We start from the raw sequence: 26,353 nt of genomic DNA on the forward strand, positions 1-26,353 counted from the left end.
ATGAAGTACAGAAGAGAAATCTTTAAAACAAATACTAATAACACTGGAAAAAGGCAAGCAAAAGCAGATGCAAAATAATGGTAATGTCAAATGTATTTAGATGTAAGTGAAACAATACAAAAGAAAAATAAAATCTATACATAAAAGAAGAACATAAGACAAAGAAAAAATTTCGCACGCCTTTCCGTTATTGATCCGAACAAACACCATCAAAATAAATGTGTTTTTTTTTTATTTCGGCAAAGCACCCGTATTTAATTGTACTAACAACTATTATCACAATGCGTTCTTAAATCTATGCTAGAATCTCGTTGCTACCGACTGCTGACGATGAGTCATCGGCTTCAAGTATCTGGTATTGCTGCCGTTTTTTCAGGAAAATGTGAATTATTCTGAAACAGAAGCAAACAAAAAAACAAGTTTAGTTTAAATGAATTTCATTGTTTTAAAAACATGATCATTGTTCTGACATTTGCCGAGCTTAATATAAATTTGAATCACAAATTTCGGCTGTTTACCTCTCATACACAATTTCTCTGAATCGATATGACACTTTATTTAGCTGAACTCGATATGTTGTCAAGTTCTCAAGATCTTCCAGTGATTTCGAACGAATTTACACAGCGGTCCGAAAAATACTGTGCTCTAAAAAATCTTGAACTGTCCAATTCCGAACAATAATCTTAACAGATTTTTGAAAAGTGTGGCATGAATCAGCAAATAGGGAAGACCGGAGTTAAACGGTTAAATTAAAATGGAAATGTAGATATTAATTTTTCAGGCATTATGTGTCCATTCGAAAATTATGTGTCCGGATAAGCCCCACTTTTGTCGTGAATACGACCTACTTTACTACGGGGCGCCATTTAAAAATTTACCCTCTGAGAGAGTATTAAGTTTTTGATTGTGAATATTTCTTGTTGTATCTATTGTATCAACATAATGTTTACCACATGCCATCGGAAATATGATCATAATTTTATGATACAATTTTGTCCTGTGTTGCATGGCATAATCTGAAATAATTCAAAATTAAACTTTTCTGAAATGTTTGCTATCAACGAGAATAAATAAAAGAGGAAAAGTCATGACGCGTGTTCACCTTTCTCGATTTTTGAAAACTCATACTTCAAAGATCTTTAGAATGATAATAATATAATCTAACTACCAATAGATTCGAAATTTTTCAACTTGATTGTGTATAGCAATAACATTTAAGTGTTTTAATAGTACACGTTGGTTTCAGGAACCAGCTTCCATAGCAGGGAGGTGGTCAGCACCAGCCAATCAGAACGCGTTCTGAGGAAGAGAATAAGGCATCTGCTGTTGTACAACTGCATCGGTATAAAAGATGACAATTTCACTTTTTCCCATAATTTTCTGAGCAACGCTTGTCGAAGCGAAACATACGGGAGAGCAACATCGAAGATCTCACGCTTTTGGAATGAAGCGAGCAGGGTTGCCACATATACAGATTAATCTGTATTTTACAGATTTTTCAGAGCAAATTCAGCAGCTGCCAGATTCATATGGGTGGTCTATAATGTAAATGAAACTGAAACAAACGTATTCCCAGCAATTCGTTTTAGTTTTAGTTATTCGACCAGTTCTACTGTCAAATTTAAAACTGGTATACGTTCTATTTTTCCTATATTTAAAACACATATAAAACGCTGCTGGGGCTGCCAGTTTATTTTGTTATAATTTCTAGATTTAAATTTTAAAACTGACATAAATTATGCATCTAGAACTAGAGCACTCCTGAATATGCCCTCAGATAAATTTGTGACCAAGATTCTGTATATACAGATTACAGATTTTTGGTAAGAAATACAGATTTCTACAGATTTTTGAGAGTGTGGATTAAAAATTGAATAATGATCGAGTTGAAATATATTGAATCATGGTACTGTTGTTTCTTGAAGTAAAACAATTATCTTGATTTTGTGTTAATTCTTAAAAAAGGGTAAAACTAACATAAATAGGAACACCAAGAACAGTAAACACAGATGTCCTATCTGCTAATAAGGATTTTTCTATGCTCACTTCATCATTTCGAAAGGCTTAAACTCAAAAATATCTTCCAGCCATTTTTCAACTACAACATCATAAAATTCAAACCAAGGAAGACTTTTTCATTCCGTTCTGCTTCGATTTCTTACCACATTCTACTTAGGGATGTCGTAATATCGATCGATTAATCGAGTAATCGATTATTAACCCAAATAATCGAGTAATATTTAATCGAATAGCTTAAAACTAATATTCGATTATTGAGCTAATCGAATAATTTACAAAATCCCATAGTAATAATCGAGTAATCGATTAATAATATATCGATTAGTTTCAAAATTATACTCGATTATTGAATAATCGAGTAATTCGAAATTTCCGACATCCCTAATTCTACATACAGATTTTCAATACAGATTTTTGATCTCCTGATACAGATGTACAGATTTTTCTTCTAAAAAATGCAGATTTAAATGTGGAAACCCTGGAAGCGAGCGCTGAACAGTAGAATTGTGTTGAAGAACAGTCGCAGCCGGGCACACACCAAAAGCCTGCCAGTAGAAGTCTGTCATGGGAGCGCTGCTCAGTTAAGTTGTTTGGAATTATAGTCGGAATCCATTGTGAGTTTAAAATGCACCTACTGATTCCGCGCGAAATGGATTTTTTCATCTTCTTTGGAATCTTGTCGATTGTACACACCAAAAGCCAGTTCAGTCTAAATGCAGATTCTGTTGGTCGTGACAATTCAAGGAACTTTTCAGTCCCACAGATCAGCATTAAAATAAATTGAATTTTCTACATTTCCTACCAAAAGCATCAAAATGGGAGTTGAAAAAAAGTTTGCGCAATCACTAACACATTCAATTATGAAGGCAACGTTCTCACGCAATGCGAAAATAAAAGTATTGATGTAGAACATATATTTACACTAGTATGAGTGTCATTTTGAAATATGCCGTGCGAAACAGTATTACCACATGTACAGATTAATCTACATTTGATTTCTCCTGAAAAATACAGATTTAAAGGTGGCGAACGAAAAGAATTTCTTGACACCGTTAAAAATCCCAATTTGTTTAATTGAATGTTAAATTAATATAAATGTTATTTCATGTTCTTATGCGGATTAAGAAATCAAGTACGCCCCACTTTTATATTCTCGTAAAATACATCGATGATAGTTGTGGGAGATTTCAATATAGATGCCTCAAAACAAGTTTATATTAAATTCATTGATTTCATGAGCAAGTATATGAAGTTGGGTATTAAACTACTCCGCTTGAAGACACATGAATTGATCTCGTATTTGCTAGAAATATCAATGTAGAAAACCGTAGATATATATCATACTACTATATGGAAGATTATAATCGATTGTAAACGCTACACCTACGCCAACCAAGGATGGCTTTTATCGTATCAAAGAACGTTCGCTGGCAACTCTTCACCGATTGAATCAGTGCCATCAAAGAGAGTTGGAAATCATCGCAACAACAAAAAACCCGGCATGGCTCATTTAACATTAGGTTTTTTACCGTCACTGCTAACCTCAATCGGATGAACACTTTTTGACAGTCCAGCAGTACTGTTTGTAAACAGAAATTTCTTTTGTTTGTTTATTGACAAATTGGACCAAACCATTTACGGTCCGTATCGCCTAAATAAAGTTCTAAAACATTTGTTCACGATTGAATACGGTTCGTTTTTAATATTTATTAAATAAAAGTGACTAGTTGCAAAGTGTGAAGATGATTGTTTTAGATGTGCTCTTCGATTTTTGTTTAAGCTTGTTTGTAAACAGTACCGCTGAACTGTCAAGGATGAATACTTGTTCATTTGTGTCATCACGATAAAAAACCTAATTGAATCGACACCAGTGCGAGAGCGAATTTCTCTCGATGACATTTCTGAGAATCAAAGGTTAGCACGCTGCTGTGGGGATCCTCTCTGAAGCAACAAACGGTTGCTTATTCTCGTTTCGCGATCCGATTCTATACAGGCAGTTGACAATTGCTATAGAATCATTTTACTATTGCCGCTTATTCCAACTATGTGCATATAACCTTTGTATAAGTTGTGTCTATGAAAATGTCTGTGAATGCTCCACACAAGGGTTTTGAAATATTGCAACCTAGTATGAGAATCATCAAGTCGAATCATCGATTCGATTTTCTGCGATAATTGTCAACTTGCGATTCTCTCTTGGTAAATTCCACACAGCGGCGATCATTATCAGACTGCAATTTTTTTTAAGGGCCGAGAAATACTCAGAGTATGAAGTGGAGCGAAGGAATGTAGAGAAATTCTCTCGCGGTTCATGCATTGAGAGACTCGAGTTCTTGTAGCATCTTCTACCGGATTGAAAATGTTGTATACAATATAGATAGCAATATAGCAGCTTCTGTGAAATTTTCGGCAATCACCAACACTGACGCCAACCATATCAGTATCTCATCTACGGACAACAGGTCAGTTTGGAAACAGATGACGAAAGTCAGCGGCATCCAACGGAAGTCGAATTGAATTCGTCACTCTCTAACACGAACTCCTTCATTAAAGGGTTTTGACGTAGGACTACGTCTTTCTTCACTATACTCACCTGGGTGCATTATTGAAATTTCACAACACGAAAGTGTAACAAAATTACTCCAGATTTGATTTTTTAATAATTTTTCCCTGTTTGAGTATTTTCTAAATATCTTTCACAAAACGAATGAAAGAAGGTGCAAGATTGTGATTAATACCATGTTTATTAGGACCTGTCCATAGAGGACGTCACGCTTTTTTGGCAATTTTTAACTCACCACCCCCCTTTGTCACAAATTGTCACAGCAGCAAAGACCCCCCATCCCCCCTATGTCATATGTCACGAATTCAAAATAAATAAAATTCATCTCAATACATACTCAATATGTATGACAAACCATACAAATATTAGGGAAAAATCGATTTATTACATGCTGCCATACAAAGCCATCGAAATTATTGTATTAGTATTAATTATATAATTTAATAATAGTATTTGATTTGAATTGATGAATCATTTAAATTATCTGTTTTAATACTCCTAGGGGTACACAGATATATTATTTCTTTAGCTAAGGAATAATATTTCCTTAGTGTAGCATACAGGGCTGAGAAAATAAAGATCAAAACTTCATCAAATCGAGATCACTGCCGAGGAAGATCGTTTGTGATCTTTCCCAATAAAGATCACTTCTGATCTGATCTTTTCAAGATCAGCTGACCAGTGATCTTTAAATCACATCGATCAAAATCGGTACTCATCTTCCGTCATACAAAATCGGTAGTGACTTTGAGCTAAAATGATTCTGGATTCATATAAGTTCAATCATTGGATGATATGGTCATATGTACTGACTAACATTGTCAGTGCATAACATAAGTTAAACCGTTTGAAGGCATCTTTTTTTTACTCATATTAGGCAAATTTATTATTTTGCTAATTTACTCGCCCCTCCGTGCACTTTTGTTGATCACACCAGAAATGATGTCCTGCATTATTCATTTCCGAATTTACAAGAAGAAGCTTTTACATATTGAAATATTTGACGTCACATTCCAACAATCCTCCCCCTTGCCCCTGTCACAAAAGGTCACGTTTTGTGAAACTCCCCCTTGCGGCGTGACGTCTTTTATGGACAGCCCCTTACGTAAACATTGTTTAAATAGTGGAAAAATAGGTCCAAACATGCAATATCAAAATCAACCGAATCTTTAAATAGACCCTGTTGACATTTGCTTGCTTCAGTCTATGAAAATGAAAGTGGAACTAAACCCGGTATTATTCTACTGGTGCTTCAGTCAATCACGAATATGAGGTTCCGTTCGTGAAGCCTAAACGTAGAAAAACAGTAACTAGTTCTGTGAGCATATCTGCTGTTGGATATTCGCAGTGTCAGTTTTGCTTCAAACAGGAACGATTGCGTCATCCAACTGCTTGTCGTTTGCATTGGAGAAAAAGTAAATAAAAAGTGAACAACGGTCGGGAACATTATACAAAATCAGTCGTTCTAATGACTCTAAATGTTATCTAAAGAACTATTAGGATAACCTTTTTTGCAAATCGAAGGTAAAAATCATCAGTTTAGTGCAAATCTAGAATAGTTTGATTAGCTTTGTGCACTTTTCGCTATACTAAATTCGTACTAAACGAACGCAAATAAAGCTTAGCTAGCATTTGGCTGCATTGCATTCGAGAAAAATGCTTCGAACAGTGTTTAATATCGTAGAGAATTCCACAGTTTGGTCCTTCTGAAAGCCAGAATCCCGTACAACATTTTGATAGTTTCTTTCACTGAAATATGCAAATCCGAAATGAAATAATCGACATCAAAATTCCATATCTTGATACTTTTGTGGCCGTTGCGATCACCCATTTGTGGAAAATCAGCAAACGAAATCACGTAAAACGAAAGCTTTTAACAAAAATTGGTTCAGTTTCGGATCAATCGGCAATGTGAGCAAATGTGTTGCGCGTCGTTCGCAAAGCCTTATTATATTAAGTTCTTATTCAAAAAAGGAATATTGAAAACTAACGATTGTCCAATTTGTGGTACGATCATCAGGTTCAAACTTGCAAATGATTTGGAATGGCGTCCTACTTCCTGGAATACAAACTGAATAAATAACTGAGAAACAAAGTTTTCTGAAACTTTTGGAAATAATGAGTAAAATTCATTACGCATGCTTGTCTTTTTCGCACCCAGCCGACGGTTTTAAGGTAGTCAGGCTCATATCAGTTCCGATTATCTAATGGACGAGTATAAAAGGTAAACTGGATGTCGAAGTGAAGTTCTCTCACCAACATCAGTTAGAACAAACCAAGTATAAAGCGTGAAACGCTCAGGTCGTCATCTCATTTGGACTGCTTCGTCAGAAGAAGCAGTCGGCAATGAAAGCAGACCTTCTGCGTGGTATGAAGCCTCAAACGCTCAGGTCACAGAGCCAGTTACCCTTCATAGAAGATCCATCGGGTTATTCTGCTGCTGGTCGTTAGTATTGGAGCAAAATACACCGAAAAATGGATATTGAAAACATTAGGCAAAATCAGCCCTTCTTATGGCTCCAAATGTTATCTAAAGAACTATAAAGATTGATTCTTTGCATATCGGAAATTAAAACCAAATCATATCGGAATCTGTAGTGAAAATCTAGGATAATTTGATTAGCTTTGTGCAATTTTCGCAGTGCAAAATTAACAACAGTGTCTAGTCTTAGAGAATTACACAATTTGTTCCTTCTGAATGCCTGAAGTTAATCGAAATTTTACTTCACTATACTGTATATGGCCCGTTTTACAACCAGCTGTAGTTTGTAGTAGAATTTTCTGCTGATTTGGTATATAAAATGTATAGCACCGACTCTGAAGCTATCCATAAAAGGTTTTTTTCAGAAACACCATTATTATACCATAAAGAACTGCACTGGTTATTTCGTAATATTTAATTGTATGTCAGAATGTTTAATGTCAATAATCTGTACTTTAGTTTAGGCGTATCGTTTCAAATTCTAGTAGTGAAAAAGAGGAAAGCTTGTACAATTCACACAATCGCAAGTATAAAGAAAGAGTGCCAGTTTTATTCTTAATCACGACATCCAGTTTTGTCTCTGACATTCCACAGCCGTACTTTTTCCGAATTACCATTATTTTATTATAAAGAACTATAAATATTACTTCGTTATATTTATTTGAGTGTCACAATGTTTGATGTAACTTACAGTTCTGGAATACGAGTGACACCCAGTTGAAAAAAAGTTGGTTTCGATCAATGTTTTTATTCGTGATAAATCGTGCCTTGGCGTCAGCGCTGCCAACTATACCGATTTATCGGTATTTATACCGATTTTTGAACTCAATACAGGAGTACAAATATGCTGTCTGAAAATACCGAAAGTAATTACATCCCAGAATCTCTTTGGAAACCAAAACTACAAATTCGAGCACCAACAGGTGAAAGTTCTTGTGAAACCTTTTTCTGTCATTTTCGATTCTCACAGCTTCGGTTGAATATCGACACTGCATACTATGGGATTTTCACTGAAAAATGCAAATGACTGGAAGGGCAAATGAAACAAAAAACACAATTTTGAAACTACTCTCCCGGTTATGCCATTGACTGGACATGGATTTCGTTCTCATAGTTTGCAAGCGAAGCTGAGAGTGACAGTAATTTTTCGTCATTTTCGTCTAGTTTTAGTCAACGAAAATGACTTTTATTAGCTCTGGTTACCGTCAATAATCGTTATGAGTCTGTAGCGTGAATTTAGAGTTTTTTCATATGGAAAATTGTTTGCTGTCTGTACGCGTTTCAGCATATCGGTTTTATATATTTTGTCCTGTTGTCCGCGATATAAAAACGTTGGGGCCACTATTATAAAGCAGTATAATGATTTTTGTCTTCAATAATCATTAAAATTAATAAGTAGTTTTGATTTTCTACATCTAATCTTATATTATTGCGCTACGAAGTGTGCCGGGATCCGCTAGTGCTTTTATATTAATAATTTAAACAAACCACTATTAGGAAACAAAACGTTCATCCAGCTCACTTTGTGAGGTTATGTCATGTTTTTTGTAAAACTGTACGACTGGATAGAGTTTACATCAAGTAATGAAATAAGGAAGACAGTCGGTAGGTTCGAATTAGTTGATATGATAACTCAGTACGATTTAGCCAAACGCACATTGAAAAATACTTACCCAACAAACAGTAAATTCATCGAGAATATTCCCGCGGCGACAAAGTTGAACACCTCCGGTGCCGTCGCCAAAGTTTGACTGTAGATAAAGGTGAACAGGGGAGATGCGGCCAATGGAATCATTCCGTTTAGGGACATTGCCATCGAGAAAATTTTCGCAATATCATGCGACGGCAGAATACTGGACGCGATGGACATCAAAGCGGCTCCCTCGGTTCCCTTAAGCGGTGTAAGTCCTGTCGACATGTACAGCTGCCAGCCGTGGGTGGCCATACCTTTGATGAAACTGTCACTGGCAAAGCACAGCACTGACAGCAAGGCAATGGCAATGTCCGGCAACTTGAACAGTTTTTTCATGATTGTAATACCCAAAAAGCTACCGATGATAATCGTCAGTATATCGATCGACTGCCACAGCGTGTAATCTTCAAGCGTCCAGTTGAATTTCATTCTCGTGTACAGAAAGTATAACGTGGCTGCTTGCGTTCCCAGCAGAGTGAAAGCACCGATTATCACAGTCAGCCAAATGATACCTCGATCATAGCCAGATCTTGCCTTGAAAAACGTATTGAACATATCCTTCAGCAAATCCAATCGGAATATCTCTCTCAGTCTGGTTGCGAGTCCATTACAAGCATCGCCCTGTCGCCGCGGAACGCTGTCCTCAATGGCAAAATAAACAAATATCACTCCAAACAGAATCGTACAACCGGAAATGAGAAAAATCGTGCTTGCGTTGGTCCACGCAAGGATGAAACTACTGGACATTATTCCGAGAAAGGCTCCTGCTAGGATACAGCCTTGCAGAATTCCCATTCGTACCGTTCGATTTTGCTCAGTCGTAATATCGGTGAGAAAACTGAACATTCCGGTGCAAACGACAGCAACTCCGCCGGTCATCGCTGCTGGGATGTGTGCCACGACGTACAGCCAAGGAGTCAGGTTAAACGAGAACGAGAAGTGACAGATAACGGCTTCCGTGATGAAAGTGATGAAATAACCTGTTAAGTAAAGTATGGATTCATTAGACTGTTGTCATTAAAGACTGTTTTAGAAAAATATGAAACACACAAAAAATGTCACCTAAAACTCTGTCTGTATCTAATTACTCGCTCCTTTATTTCGACGATTATCACTAGAATTTGATAAAAGGGCATTAGTTTTGGGTTCCGAAATATGAAAGCTACAAAACATGAGCTTCTAAATCCCCGTACTGCTGAATGAATGATCGCAAAACCTTCAACAGGTCCCTTGCAGTTTTAATCGAAGCTGTTATGGAGTTCCAAATAAACCATTCATACACGGAAAGACCGAAATCAGCATTTTGGCGAAAAAATTGGTTGATTTTCTGATTTTAGCTAGTTATTTTTTGAGACAACTAATAAATCTTACTTTTGCTAATTTACATTTTCTAATTCTCATTCCCTTAATAATACTAAAATGTTTGTTAAAATGGCTATTTTTTTAGTTGAATTCACTAATTAAACTTCCTGTCATTTCTTAGCTAAGGAACACTTCATTTCCATTCAACTAATTTTTTAGTTGAATTTGAGAAATAAAACTTTGTTTTCAACCAACATTAATGGTTGAATTGGCTTCTGTAATTTGCGGCTATATGGCGCACTGTCACCGAAAAAACGTTAACATCGTAATGACCACTAGCCACTAGATGGCACACTACTACCGAAAAAAATTTCAGTCGCGGTTGTCTTTTCTATATTGGCAGGTATAAATGCGATGTTGTATTGGAAAAAAAGACATAAACGAAACATAAACTTTTTCGAAAATTTTTCTTCCTAATCGCTGGTTTCTTCATTCGACTTCGCGAAATCGACTCTCTCACTGAAAACTTTGAGCACTCGGAAAACAAAAACCGAATACAAGCAGTACACCGGACGGCGCAGCTCGGAAGGTTGGAAGATACAAAAAAGCATCATTTGACATATACAATTAGAGTGCAACATTCGAAACTCACTTCACTGTTCCGCGTAAAAACAATCGCTTCAAATGCGCACAAATTCTGAATAAATACATTTTCCACTAAGATTTTACATCATTTTTACAAACCGGTTTAAAAATTTATATACGGATATATCGTAACACATGTGAAAAACATCAAAAAGTTTCTTTTTAGCTTTTTAATGGATTGTTTTGCTTTGACACTTCTCATGAGTTTTTGGATAGTAAACTTGTTAATATAACCAATTTCATGTTGGTTTTCTTTGTGCTGTCCTTCAGTAATGATGGTGATAGATAAATAGAAACAAATTTTCTGATTTTAATAACAAAATTAGTTGTCAATGAGAATTTCGTGTTGGATTGAAATATTGCTGGTTTGTGTCCAGGATATTCGCCAACTAAACACATTTTCTAAAAATAAGGGTTTTTTTCAGCAAAGTAAATTCTCAATTTTAACTAATTTTATAGTTATTTTAGAAATTTTGTTGTTAAAATCAACTAATTCAAAAACAGTAATACGAATTAGGCGCAGAGCTAATTTCGGTCGTTCCGTGTAGATCGCTATACACGGAAAACCTCGCGATTGCAAAACAAATAAAATCTTATTTGTTTTTCTGAACTGCGTTGGTTAAAATTTAATACAACTAATCGATTGTTATTTAGGGGTTAGCCAAATTTTGTGCTAGGGCACAAAACCGTTTTCATTATTTTGGCTAACCCCTAAATGACCATACCTGCATCGGCCAGAAATAGTCGAAAACACGTTTTCGTTCGGCACGTCAGAAAAGACATTGCACTTCGTTGCAAAACAAAAAGTGTTCTGTAAGTAGCAGAAACTTTACGTCTGCTTAGCGGTTCAAATTGAACTGCCGAGTTTAGCACTAAGCAGTTCAATTTGAACTGCTCTGCACTGATGAGTCAAAGACGAAACGTAAAAATAATGTAATCGATTGTTGTTTTTTTTTTCAACTACCATTTTTGACAGCTGCTGGGAGCTAGGCAAGGACATCCACACCAATCGGTCTATGACACACCACAATCGAGTAATAAACGTTACAGTTGAACAATGACATACACCCAAATGAAATATAAAGCATTTCAATAAGGTGCCATTTGTACAACTGAGTAATGACACATTCCCAGCGGTTACCTGTATGCATAAAAACAAAACAAATTACTCAGCTATTTGAACTGAAATGGCTATTGCCATACATGTTTTTACTGTTTGTCTCTTCGAAATACGTCGCGGTGTAATGTAAATGAATACAATTTTCATTTGGAAGACTAGAAATTGAAGTTAAGGTTGGCTTTTTTACAAAAAGTTCCATTGAATCATGATGATTTTTTCTCCAAAATAGCAGTGAAATGCATCGATGCAACGATAGATTGAAATTCTAGAAATAAAACTAGAACGCAAAACAGCATTAAACAGTTTTTACTCCATCTACAAAATGGGACCCAAAAAGAGTATTTTCAATTTCGTTTCCAAGTATGTTGTTAATGAAACCAATACTAGGGATTGCAACATAAAACGATTCTGGTGAAATGAACAGGATTTTTGGTTTTGCGCTTGTTTAACTAAATGGTCGTGAAACCATTAACCCCAGTGTTCGCTACTTTCAAAAAGAATGGCATGACTACTTTACGTGAAATGCTTCGACCATACATACTTGAAAATAGTACTATCGTTGCATCTCCTTTATCTGAGCTTCGTGATTCGTGACATTTTTGCTGTCACAGTTAGGCCGACTATTGATGGCATTCACACTAGAGATGGTCGAGTCTCGGGTACGAGTATCCGAAACCTGACCGACAGATACTGGTCGGGTTCCGATTGAGAAAAAAATTGTTTGACTGTTCCGGATGGGTACAGCCGACGATTTTTTTTTTCAATTTTAACGGGTACTGGTTCAAAATTTTAGTCGGGTTTCGGGTATTCGAAACCAATATCCGACCCGAAAAATGAACCTGAAAGCCGTTTCGCCGAAAGCCATTTTACCGAAAGGGCCATTTCGCCAAATGTTATTTCACCGAATGGGTCATTTATCCGAATGCCATTTCGTCGAAAAGGTCATTTCACTGGATCCTTAAATGTTTCAATGGCTTTTTTGATATCATTTTCTTAATTGTAATTGATTTAAAATAAAAACAAACAAACGATAATAGCGTTAACACCCATTTTGTTGATCTACAATTGTACTTCTGAAATATCTCATATTCATATTAACGGAGAGATGATCAATTCTCTCTTGAATAAAGTTTGATTCATGATCATCAGAACAGAGTTCCCAAAAAAGTTTGTTGACATTACTAGCTTCTAAGCATCAGGGAATCTGCTGAATTTGTATCTACCAGGTAAATGTTTGCGACATTTTTTTTGTTTGCTGAGGGCAAATGATAAAAAATCTACTAAGGCTTCGCCACATCGTTTTTGTTCGTGAGCTGTCCGACCTCGCTACTGCTCGTTCTGACCTAACTAAAACAAAGAAACCTAGTTTTGAGTAGACCGTGCAATATTCTAGCTAATATCTATTGAATGTTGCCTAATTTTTGATAAAAAAAATCAATCATAAATTTTTAATGATAGCTTATATTGAAAAACTTAGTTCGATAAATTCATGTGTATTAATTAGCTTATGACAAACTTAAGCTTATGGTTTAGTGAGCAAAAAAAACCAAAGCTGAATTCCATCTCCGGAAAGATGACTTGGGCGAGCAAAACAAAAAGGTTCCAAGGATTAGTTTGCCGCCCCCCTAAAAACGTTGCGCCCGGGGCGAGTGCCCCCTTCACCCATGCAAAATATATGGCGCAATGATGATGATTTACGACTAGAGTTTTTCATAGGTAGGAAAGGGCTGTCACTGTTAAACAGTATTTGATTTTATAGCATTTTTTCTCAACTCTTACAAAATCTTTATGCGATCCTGACCATTTCTGCGTCATAAAAGTTGTTTTCAATTTTTTGCGAAGGCGACAATAAAAATAACAGAAACAAGGGGTAAACTTGTGTGTGATGATAATATTCTTCTATTTTCTATTTTATTTTAATTATTTTAATAAATTAAACTTTCTATCAATCAAACTCCGATTAAAAAGCAGTTTTCATTGATTTCAGTCATTTGATAAAAAAGTGTTATCTAGAGTGAGCTATCTATTCGGCAAATAAGAACTGTCAAATCTTTGCCGAGCTGGTTCAGATTCTCTTCTGTTCATTTTTGTTTCTAGATTTATCATATCACTATTTTTTGATAAAAAATAAACGAGTCTAACAAGCCGTGTACCAGAGCAAATTGCAATCGGATGGAGCAATGTGTGGTAAATAGGACGGGTCGGACAGCGCTGTATTGTAAAACATTATTTTCACTGGAGAGTCTGTAAAACGTTTCCAATAGACAGTCATCTGTCAATGAGTTACTGGATTTCGGTAAATTCAATAGAAACATTGCGGAATATTCTGTTTTATTTTATTGACATTATCTGTTTACTTCGATATGTCATCCCATTTTCCTAATTCAGTAAAAAATTTGCCAAATTTTAACAATTAACAATGATGAAGAACTTCAGTGAACATTACTGACTACTTCGGTAAGAATCATATCTGTCAAATTGATTTATTTGCGGAAGTGACAAAGTAAAAACTTAACGTGGCGTAGAGAAAATTATACAAAAAACTCATTTCTTTACAACTTCTGTAATTTCCTGATGGTAAGCACGATATTCATTATACAAACTTTTAATGCAACCTAAAGTCCATATTTCAGCTCTACCGTCAACTGTTATCAAAACACCCTCGGCATCTTAGAGCCTAAGCAGTGTGCCTTCAAACTTATATTATCAAATGAAACAAACTATTATCAATGATTGAATCGCAATTATAATATTAGTATCAATCATTATTGAATCTAGCAATAATAACAAAATTAACAAATTTTACATGAGTTATTTTATTTTAATTGACGTGTCCCTTAATTCAACGAGTCTCAGTGGAACTTACCGAAAAAAGTAACAGTCTACAAAGTTCGTTTGTTTACGGATTATTGGTAAATTTCATCGGACGTCGGTAATGAATGACGAACAAATCAAATAAATACCGTATTACTGTTTGAAGCAAATAAATACCGTATTACTGTTTGAAAGTCAGTGAAATTTTACTGACATCCGTAAATATGATTTGGTGTGTACGAGGAAAACAGATTGGCAAAATGACATGCGAATGCAACTAGGTAATGAAAACTGCGAAAAAGCCACCGCAAAGACGGGACTCGAACACGTAGTTAGCTCCCATCCGGGTAAATCGTTTTACCAATTAAACTATCCTGCATGTGAAACACACGAAGCAACAGAAAGTTTCAAATAGCTTCATACAGGGCTGCAAAAGTTTGTAAATTTCCGAAAAAATGTCTGCAGGCTTCAATTTCTATATAATCATAGACAAAACTGACTTGGCGAGCAAAAAAAAAACGTTGCGGCAATTTCAAAAGTCTGTAAATTTAGACGAAAGTTTGCGAAAAACTCGATTTTCAAAAGTCTGCAGCAAACAATGTCTGAAGCACTATATACACACTTAAATTTTATTGCTGAATCTCGGCGAAATAATTGCCGAGATTTGCACAGCCGAGGGCTCGGTAACCGTCTCGGCAAAATGTATAATTACTGAGAATTTCGGCAATCCTGAGCTGTCAGTTATTGCCGAACTTGTCAGCAGCAATTTTGCTGTTAGTTCGGCAAAAGCGATCGGAATCGAATCATAGATTACCGAGTCATCAGTAATCGAGTGTAGAAAAAAAAAATTGCTTTATTATTGCACGAAACAGTTATCACGAAATTCAAGTTTGGGGAATAATTGTATTTTATTAATGCTCACTTTAATTAAAAAATTTAAATCGCGAAAAGAAACAACACAGATAAAAACATTTCGCTAAAGTGCTATTCAAAAGTATATATAAAAAAAACATTTTGATTCCACTTAGCTTTTCACGTAATACTGAAATCTCTTTCATTCGCCAAATTCGTAAATATTTTTCAGCTCCATGAGAAATGCCGACGTCCGGTGCTGTACAAAATCGATAGGTGACATTAGATGACAAGTGTCGTGCTAAATTTCAGTAAAAGAACACACTGTTCGAAATATCGGCAAACGGATTTACTGATTTCGATATATTTGTTGTTTACGGACAAGTTCAGCAACATATTATGCCAAACTTCGGCAATAAAATGTGCTTTACCGAGATATCAGAACTTTACAATAACGAATTTCGGCAATGAGCATGTGAATTACTGAACAATCAGTAAAATTTCGTGTTGCCGATCCAATTCGGCATTTCATTTTGCCGAGCTCGAGAATCGGTTTTAAGTGTGTGAGAAATGTGCAGATTAGCAGGCAAATCTTCAGACCTGACATCTATGGTTTCAGCCCTCAATTAGTCTGTTTTTCGGCGTATTTCCAGGCAGGGTAGTTTAATTGGCAAAACGAGTTTCCCGGATAGAAGCTAGCTACGGGTTAGAGTCCCGTCTATGCGGTAGCGTTTTTTTGCTGTTTTCATCACACATTTCATACTTGTATTCGCATATCATTTTTTAAATCTGTTTTCCTCATTAGATACTGATCAAATGTAAAACTAGCTCAATACGGCTCTACGCCTTAACAAGACAAATCATTAAAAGCAAATAATTATCAAATGATAGATTTTCATAAAATCAATATTTTTTTATTTTTTAGGGCATTTTTAAGTTCAACAAGTACTAAAAATGTACGAATTTTTTATCAAACATTTTTTAAGAAGCCTATAGTTCTTCATGGTGGAGACATTTTTCTAATTTTTCTTACGCGCCCTGAACAAGGATGAATAAGGGGCTGTCCATAAAAGACGTCACGCTTTTTTGACGATTTTTGACTCCCCATCCCCCCTTTGTCACAAATTGTCACAGAAGCAAAGACCCCCCACCACCCCTATGTCACATGTCACGAATTCGAATAAATAAAATTCATCTCAATACATTCTCAATATGTATGACAAACCATACAAATATGAGGGAAAAATCGATTTATTACATGCTGTCATTAGATTACAAAATATCCCTAAAACTACAAAATCATCGGAATTATTTTATTAATATCAATTATATAAATAAACAAAAGTATTTGGTTGGAAATGATGAAACATTTAAATCATCTGTTTTATTCCTCCTAGAGGTACACAGATATATTATTATTTTAGGTAACGAATAATATTTCCTTAGTGTAGCATACAGGGCTGAGAAAATAAAGACCAAAACCTCATCAAAACGAGATCTCTGCCGAAGAATCATTTCAAGATCAGTTGATCAGTGAATTTTAAATCACATTGATCAATATCGGTACTGATCTTCCGTCACACAATGGGTAGTGATTTTGAGCTAAAATGATTCTTGATTTATGTAAGTTCAATCATTGGATGATTCGATAAGCTTTGATGTTGATGGAGGAAAATCACTTATGATCAAGATAAGACATGACATGATCTACGTCTGAAATCGTTGATCTCCCGCCCTTTTTCAAATGGAGTGCAATTGAATAAACTGCATCAGAATCAGATAAGAGAAATTCTTATGATATACTATTATCAATGCTAGAAAATCAAATTACTGAAAAAATTGTCAACCCATAACTTAAGTTAAACCGTTTGAAGGCATCTTTTTCTTTTTTACTCATATTAGGCAAAATTTATTAATTTCGCTAATTTACTCACTCCTCCGTGCACTTTTGCTGATCACAACAGAAATGATTTCTTGCATCATTCATTTCCGAATTTACAAGAAGAAGATTTTACATCTACAAATACACGTTTTCCTATAGAATGTAAACGTTTATTGTGGAGATTTTTTCAGGAAATAGGGTAAAGCAGTAATATAATTAGGTATTTCAAAAATGCGCTCATTGAAAATATTGGACGTCACATTCCAAAAACCTCCCCCCCTTCCCCCTGTCACAAAAGGTCACGTTTTATGAAACACCCCCCTCCCCCTTGCGGCGTGACGTCTTTTATGGACAGCCCCTAATGAAAGAATTGTTGTGTGCATGTATTTACATTCACAATCACATTCGCTACGTGTTGTCACTGTCCTTTCTGAAGTTTTGTACTAAAAATTCTGTTTAAATTTTTAGTGTGAAAAGTACCGAGATTTCAGTGTAAAAATGCAGTACAAATTAAAATACAGTACGGCCCTTATTACGGGTATCCACTACACGGTGAAAACCAAGTGAAGTGAATGTAGATTTTTATCACGAAAGTCACTTCAGAGAAATGAGGAAGTGCCGGAATACAATAAAATTGACTTTGAAGTAGTCAAGTGTAGACTAAGTATAATAAATTGGCGGAACATACTGAGTACAGAAGGAAATGTCGACGTCGAAGTAAACAAATTTTATCACATTATAAACAAAATATTAGCCGAAACTTTGCCTATGAAAAGAAGAAGAAAAAATCATAACAGCAAATTACCTGTATGGTTCAATTCACAACTAAAACATTTGAAAAATAGGAAACAAAAAGCACACAAAACTTACAAACAAGAAAAAAGTGACGCTCATCTTCAAAATTACTTAAATCTATGCAATCAACTTAAAATAGCCATTAACACAGCACATGAAGAATATAACCGCAAAATTGAAAACGAAATAAAGACATGCCCTAAGAACTTTTTTAACTACACAAAAACTAAACTAAAAAGCAACAATTTTCCATCTCAAATGCACCTCGACGAACATGAAGGGAAAAATAGTACAGAAATCTGCAAACACTTTGCAAATTTTTTATAAGAAATATATACATCTTATTCAGAAACTGACCGTGACGGTGAATACTTCTCTTTCATACCTGCATTTTCCAACTCCATCTCTGTAAACTATCTATCAGAACATGACATTTCGACAGCACTGAAAAACTTAGACGCCTCAAAAGGGCCTGGACCTGACAGTATACCACCAATATTTTTAAAAAATCTTGCCGAAGAACTTACACTACCACTACAACTACTTTTTAACCTATCACTTAATAAATGTACTTTTCCTAAAGCGTGGAAATCTTCCTTTCTTGTACCAATATTTAAATCTGGTGCAAAATCTAACATTCGAAACTACCGTGGAATAGCCATTATCTCATGCATTCCAAAATTATTTGAAAAAATTGTAAATGAAAAACTTTTTCATCAACTTAAAAATGTAATAACAAACAAACAACATGGCTTTTTTAAAGGCCGCTCAACTACAACAAATCTCTTAGAATTTATGACATTCACTCTGAATGCAATGGACGCCGGAAACTACGTAGAAACTCTTTACACTGACTTTAGCAAAGCCTTCGACCGTATTGACATACCATTACTTCTACACAAACTACAAAAATATGGCATAAAACATACTCTTCTGGAATGGCTCAAATCATACTTAACGAATTGTGTACAGGTAGTCCGCTTCCAAAACATTCTGTCTGAACCAATTAATGTAACTTCTGGCGTACCTCAGGGTTCTCACTTAGGGCCTCTCCTTTTCATTTTACATATAAACGACATTTCCTTCATACTCAAAAATCTGAAAGTGCTTATATATGCAGACGACATGAAACTCTTCATGGAAATTAAAAATATTAACGACGCTGTAATATTCCAGAACGAAATCAATCTATTCCACATTTGGTGCTGCAAAAGTCTACTCCAACTCAATGTAAAAAAATGTAACTCAATAACTTTCAGTAGGAAAAATGAAACTATACCTATAAACATACATCTAGGAAATCAACTTGTAGGAAAATGTAAAATTGTAAGAGATTTAGGCGTAATCTTAGACTCCAAGCTCACTTTTGTGGAACACTACAATACCATAATCAATAAAGCAAATAGCATGCTGGGCTTTATCAAACGCTTCAGTCATAACTTTCAGGACCCATACACAATTAAATTATTATACACTACATATGTCAGACCTATTTTGGAATATTGCAGCCTAGTATGGAATCCATACAATATTATTCACGAAGAACGCATCGAATCTATTCAAAAACAATTTCTTTTATATGCACTTCGTAAATTAAACTGGACAGCATTTCCTCTACCATCATATGAAGCACGCTGCATGCTCATCAATATACAAACACTTAAAGAACGCCGCGACTTTGCAATGCTTTATTTTATCAGCGACATTATTTCTCAACGCATTCAATCAGCTCCATTATTATCGCAATTAAATTTTTATATACCTAGCCGTCAATTACGTTCCAGGAAATTATTTTTAGAAAAACAAGCTAGAGCAAATTATGCAAAATACAGTCCAGTCAATCGAATAATGCGCCATTACAATCAATACTGCGAACATCTTGACCTTACTATGTCTAAAAATCAAATCAAATCTCAGCTTTATCGTAGAAATAATGCGTAGTATGTAAGTGAACATTGTAAACAATTTATATGTAGTCTACATTTGCTTGACGAAATAAAATAAAAATAAATAAAAAAAAAAAAAGCAATTACATAGATGAGCTTGTTGTTATTACGAACATCAAATCACCAAATTTTGTTGGAAAAAATAATGTTTTTCACTACAGTGATTACTGGTAATAGGTAAATCAAGTGAAGTGATATGTGAGTGAAGTGAAAGTAGAAGTGGAAGTGAGAACGGTAATAAGGGCCTACATTTGAGGGTGAAAAACAGCACGCAGTATTTGGGTCGAAAATACAGTACAATACTGTAAAAAACAGTACGGATACGAGCGTTACGCATTCACCATATCCGTCGGATTTAGCCCTCAGCGACTATCATCTGTTCACATAGTTAAAAAAGAAGCTTACTGGAAAAAGATTTTCTCTTCAAGGGAAATTACCATGAATAAAATTGAAATTTTTAGAAAAGAACTGTTCTGTTTTCTTTGTCAGACCGGAGTCTTTTTGAACGACGTGTTATGATCAATTCGGAATAAAAAAAGTATCAACCTCGTGTGAAGACGGGAGGGTTAACTATCAGTGTCAATTAATTAACCCGAACAAATAAACTTGACGACTGTCTCTTCGTCGTGGGTGATAGTAACGATTGCAAGTCGTCAATTGCTGAGAGTGAAGAGTGTTGAGATTTATTTTGAATTAACCGTTTATTAGCAAACCCTTAGCTACAGCACTCTAATCACATTTCCATTGACTGTCCACAGTGACCTTCAATACATAGTAATTGAATATTTTCATAGCTGCTGCGTCGGTATGACTCTAGCATTCGCTTATCACTGATTATGGATCGCTTATGAATCATTCACTTTTTTTTTTACTTACCAATGCATGGGATTATTATAACTGGCTTTCTACCGAACCGATCCGACCACGGACCCAGGAATAATCCGCACAAAGCTGGGACCACTGAAATGAGAATGTTCAAGGCCATAGAAATAGTAGCCGCCGTCGGTTGCACCAACGCTTCCAAATCCGCAACCTCCGTCGAATTCGCGTTGGTTCCGAGAAGTGCACAAAGACTATCATTGTAGCCCAAGAACACGCACGTTTGGAATATAATTTGATTCGTCAGAACGACTCCTGCACGGAATGATGAATGAAACGGAACAAGCAAAACAAACCGTCGGTTGTTAGTTTGGGAATGGGTTAAATCATTCACGCAGGTAACTATTACCTGATATGCTCCATCCAAAGCTAAGCAGCACCGCCACGAGTTCCAGCGAAAAACTTTGCGTTGTTTTATTGACTCCCACTTCACTGCTAGAGGAAGAACTTGCACTGCTGTGTTGATGCGCCAGCAAAGGAGTTCCTTCGCCATTGTTGATACTTGGGCTCGATTTATTTCCTTTGTTGTTCATGGTTCGTTTGAATTTGAATCAAATTTCATGGGATATAGAACTGAGATATCGCTTTTATCATTCACTTTTATGATCGTTATCGAAGAGGGGAAAGCACCACTGCCATTTGGGCGATAACGGCACGGAAGGCAACACTTCGGTCTCCTGGCGAATAATAATGATTCACTTATCACAATCGGCCAAAATTGGGCTTTTGTTCGGGAATCACCAGTGATCATCTCCTGAACGCGAACCACAACATTCGAAAACGGATGATGAAACAATAACAATATCTGAATGGCTCAATTCATCAACTTTTGCACAAAAACTTCGCGAACGCCACCATTCAGTTGAACTTCTGCTGCATAACTAAGCACCGTAACAGCCAACGGCCAGCAAATCGCACTTTCACGCAAATCCTTAGTTTGTCACATGTTTTTTTTTTGTAATTATCGATATCGGAAGCAAAACTTGCCAGCGTTATCTGTTATCAACCAAAACAAACGCGCTCGACGATGGCGCAAGAATTAAATCATCGAAAGATTATACTTGTTCTACTACGGAGTATGAAGGTAGAATTCGTGACAAAGCACGCGATCGGTTGCGTCCGTCCCGATCGGAAAAGCATAACCAAACAGTAACCATTAGTGATGCGATCATAAATGGTCAAATTTGGTTCCGGTTATTGGACGCACTGTTGGAAATTGTTCCAATTGCCGTTAAGAAACCATTTATTTCCATGGTGATTTGACTCTACTCTCTCGATCGGGATATCAGTGTGCCCCTGGCGCTATTCGTGACGATCTTGATGTACGAATCAATACGTATACAGCCAAACATAGCGAACCCAGCATGATGTGATTGTAACTGTTGTGCTAGGAGAGGGTTAAGTCAGCTTGTCGACGAAACTGACGTCATTAATGTTTGTTGTTGATGGTATTGCTGCTGAATGCTGTTATTCGCTGAAACATACGCGGAACCGCCACTGCGCGCTTAGCCCATCGACCGAGCAAACCAGTTGAGCGTGCTGGAACTGATGGGCTGACGACTTTGTGTCGGAGAATATAAAAAGCGCGGAAAAAAACCATTGGAATGTTATTTTAAATGATGGATATGAAACCAGTCTTAATTCACCTTGTGGTGTGCTGATAGCTTTCTGATATTCGGATATAAACTGTTGAATGCAAAAATCGAACAAGTGCAACTTAGTTTGGGAACCCGGCGGTAGTCGGTAAAAACTTTGAATGCAAAAACTAGATAAAAAGGCGGGTGGGTAATGTCAGAAACATAACTGGATGTCGTGAATACGAAAACAACTGACATGTTCCTTAACACTTCCGAATATCAATTGTATGAATTATGCACGCATTCCCCTTTTTCACATTTTTCGCAAAAACAAAGAAAGCTTCACTTGATCTCGATTACTGTGAATTTCACACAGCGAAAAGTGCACAAATCTAAGCAAACTATTCTTGATTTGCAGTAAACTGAGGATATTTCCCTACGATTTGCAAACAACAAATCCTAATAGTTCTTTAGAAAACTTTTAGAGCCATTAGAACGGCTGATCTTGTGCAATGCTCTCCACCGTTGTTTTTTTCCCAATGCTAATGACTGGCAGCTGTGACGTAATCGCTCTTGTCGAAAGCGTGCAAACGACACAAAACACATCTGCTCGCAGTGGCGATACAATCCAAACTGATTCAAGTTTTGTTGAGAGGCTTGTTTCTACCTGATTTCGTTTGTAGCTTTTTCACTAATGGGCGGTCCTAACGGCTATAAAAATAGCCGCATACAGAATTTTATTGTCGATTATTTCATTTCGGATTTGCATAATTTATTGAAAGAAATTATCAATATGCTGTAGGGATTCGGTTCTAGCATTCACAAGAACCAAATTGAGGAACTCAATTTGGTCCGTCGCTGCTGGTTGATGATTCCACTCCCACGACGTCTGCTTCCATCGAACGCACGAAAAGAAATGATCGATTTTCGCATGCATAAATATCTGTTTGTTAATCTTATTTTTGTGTATTACATCAACATTTTACAGTACAAGTGTTTTGACCCTTTGGTCTTTCATCTTTGTTGTTCATACGATTCGTTATTAATAATAGGTGTTTTAGTTACTCTTGTTTTACATACTAATGTTTAATCATAATATTTATTTTAATTATTAATAAAATATCTACCTACTTATAACTATCCCTAACCTAATACGTACAAATTTTGAATTATTTGTATTTCAGAGATTGAGCACCTCTCTTCGAATTTCGTGCAGTATTGTTCGAATTTTTGTTCTAGTATATCCAGGGAAGCCATCTCATGTACTTCACTAGTCCTTGTCCAAGGGGGTAGATTTAGAATCATCTTTAAGATCTTACTTTGAATGCGCTGAAGCCTAAGTTTGTGTGTTCGTGCACAGCCCCGCCAAACAGGTACTGCGTATTCAATTGCGGGGTAGATTATTTGTTTATAGACAGCCATCTGATTCTTCAGGCATAGTTTAGATGTTCTACAAATCAGCGGATACAGAGACCTAATGAGTATGCTGCATTTTTGAACGATTTTGTCAACATGTGACCTGAATATCAGATGTCTGTCAAAGGTGAGTCCTAGATAGATAACTTCATCGGACCATTGAATGACCTCATCACCGAATCGTATTCTGCATTCGTCTGATGGAACAAGTTTTGGAGATCTTGAATGTGGAAACAAGATGACCTGCATTGATCACAATTTTCCAGCTTGTAAAATATTCAGTTAGAGCGTCCAGACCTGTCTGTAGTTTATTCTTCAGAGCATTAATAACACGACCTTTGTAAAGGATGGCAGTATCATCAGCAAATTGTGACAGAACACCATCACCCGGAAGAGGTGGGATGTCTGATGTAAAAATGTTGTATAGAATGGGACCTAGGATACTTCCCTGGGGTACACCAGCAGGAATAGTAAATCTTTCTGAGAGTGCATTATTCAGAGAAACCTGGAATGCTCTATCTGCAAGATAATTTTTGATAATTTTAATAAGATACATGGGAAAATTATACCTATGCAATTTAAACACCAGGCCATCGTGCCACACATTATCGAATGCCTTTTCAATATCCAATATTGCCATGGCAGTCGTTTTGGACACTGATTTGTTTTGCTGGATGACGTTGTTAACCCTTGTGAGTTGGTGGATGGTGGATCTTCCTTTCCGGAACCCAAACTGTTCTTCCAGAAATATTTCCTGTTCATCTGCGAAAGCAAGAATTCGCCTCTGTATTGACTTTTCAAACAGCTTGGATAGGGCAGAGAGTAAGCTGATGGGCCGATAGCTCTTGGAAAAGGAAGGATCTTTCCCCGGTTTCAAAACTGGGATAACTTTAGCTAACTTCCACTTTGAAGGGAAGTAACCAAGCTCCCAGCACCTGTTGAAAATTTTAGCTAAGAAGACAAATGAGCGAATACTCAAATGTTTCAGCTCAATGTTGAATGTGTTGTCGAAACCGGGGGCCTTCATATTTTTGGGTTTTTTCACAAAAGTCATCAGCTCATTCGCAGTGACTCTACTTTCCTCAGGAACCAAGCTGTCTGATTGGTCAACCTCAGCTACGCTATCAGCAACGGCTCTTTCATATGGACTAACAATGTTGAGTCCTAAATTGTGAGAACACACAAACTGCTGGCCTAGCGCATTTGCCTTCTCTACTGGTGTGATTAAAGGTATTCCTTCAGCTGCGTCCTGGGGTGACATCAGAGGAGGAATAGGCTTCGGTTTTTTCTTAAGCACCTTCGTTAAGGACCAGAAGGGCTTTGAATGTGGGAGAATTTCTCGAAGCTTTTGCTGGAAGTTCCTGTTGCGAAGCTCAGATATCCTTTCCTGGATTATCCTAGTTAAGTTGTTATAAGTAGTCTTCCTATCTAGGATGCCAGTACGTTGATACTGCCTCCGGTAGATATTTCGAAGTCGGATGAGTTTCTTGGTGACACTGTCGATTTGAAGAGAGGAACTCGGCATATGTTGTACTGGAACTGTCCTATCACGAGCGACTGTGATTGAATGCTGGAAGGAAGATAGGGCCGCATCGATTTCCATCGGGGAATCAAGTGGCAGATCAATATTAATATGTTGGTCGGCGATTTGTTGAAATTGGACCCAATCGGTGCGATAATAGTTCCTCCGAGGTTGAATAGGCACTGTTTCTGGTGAAGATCCCAACGTCAATATTACTGGAAAGTGGTCGGAAGAGAGCTCTTTGAAGACAACCGGTGAGCTGTCTACGGCGATGTTGCTGATGAATATATCCAAAATGGAATGAACTCCCGATCTGGAAAGTCGCGTTGGTTGATCCGGAGCGAGGATGTTGTATTGTCCAGCTTCGTAATCTTCGGCAAGTACGAATCCGTTTCGATTCTGTCTTCTGTTTCCCCACAGCTCATGCCGTGCATTCAGGTCCCCAGCAATGATGAATTTGTTCTGTCGTCGAGTGAGCATAGCCAGATCTCGCTTCAATGATGCACACGTACCATCTCGAAGATTGGTTTGTTTGGGGCAGTACGCTGCAATGATGATGATGGGTCCCATCGTCGTTGTAATCTCAATTCCGATGGCTTCTATTAGTTGCAATTTAAAGGCTGACAGAAGCCTGTGCTGAATGGATCGTTTAACGGCAATGGCAACTCCCCCTCCTCTGGTAGTTGTCCTGTCGAGCCTGTGAATCCTGTAATTGGAAATAAAAATAGAAATTTCAGGTTTAAGATGAGTTTCAGTTAAGATAGCAATATCGGCATTCTTCTCTTGAAGAAAGTCGGATAATTCAGCAGTTTTGCTCCTGAGTGAGCAAGCATTTCAATTTACTAC

General features: G+C 36.6%; 1 protein-coding gene across 1 annotated transcript; it reads right to left on the minus strand.

Moving 5' to 3' along the window:
* Positions 1-215: 215 nt before the first annotated feature.
* LOC131435618 (proton-coupled folate transporter-like) lies at positions 216-22,167 on the minus strand. The gene is made up of 4 exons (XM_058603690.1): positions 21,342-22,167; positions 20,990-21,247; positions 8,738-9,737; positions 216-392 (listed from the first exon to the last, which is right to left on the minus strand). Exons 1-4 carry the CDS (start codon positions 21,523-21,525, stop codon positions 296-298), a joined length of 1,539 nt encoding a protein of 512 aa, XP_058459673.1. The 5' UTR covers positions 21,526-22,167; the 3' UTR covers positions 216-295.
* Between the last annotated feature and the right edge of the window lie 4,186 nt (positions 22,168-26,353).

This window comes from Malaya genurostris, chromosome 3 (assembly GCF_030247185.1).
Source record: "Malaya genurostris strain Urasoe2022 chromosome 3, Malgen_1.1, whole genome shotgun sequence".
Taxonomy (NCBI): Eukaryota; Metazoa; Arthropoda; class Insecta; order Diptera; family Culicidae; genus Malaya; species Malaya genurostris.

Coding starts and splice junctions, on each gene's coding strand:
- LOC131435618 (XM_058603690.1), bottom strand. CDS start 21,525: ATGAACAACAAAGGAAATAAATCGAGCCCAAGTATCAACAATGGCGAA. Junction 9,738..20,989: donor TATAATAATCCCATGCATTG/GTAAGTAAAAAA, acceptor TTTACTTAACAG/GTTATTTCATCACTTTCATC. Junction 393..8,737: donor ATGAATTTACTGTTTGTTGG/GTAAGTATTTTT, acceptor CTTCTGTTTCAG/AATAATTCACATTTTCCTGA.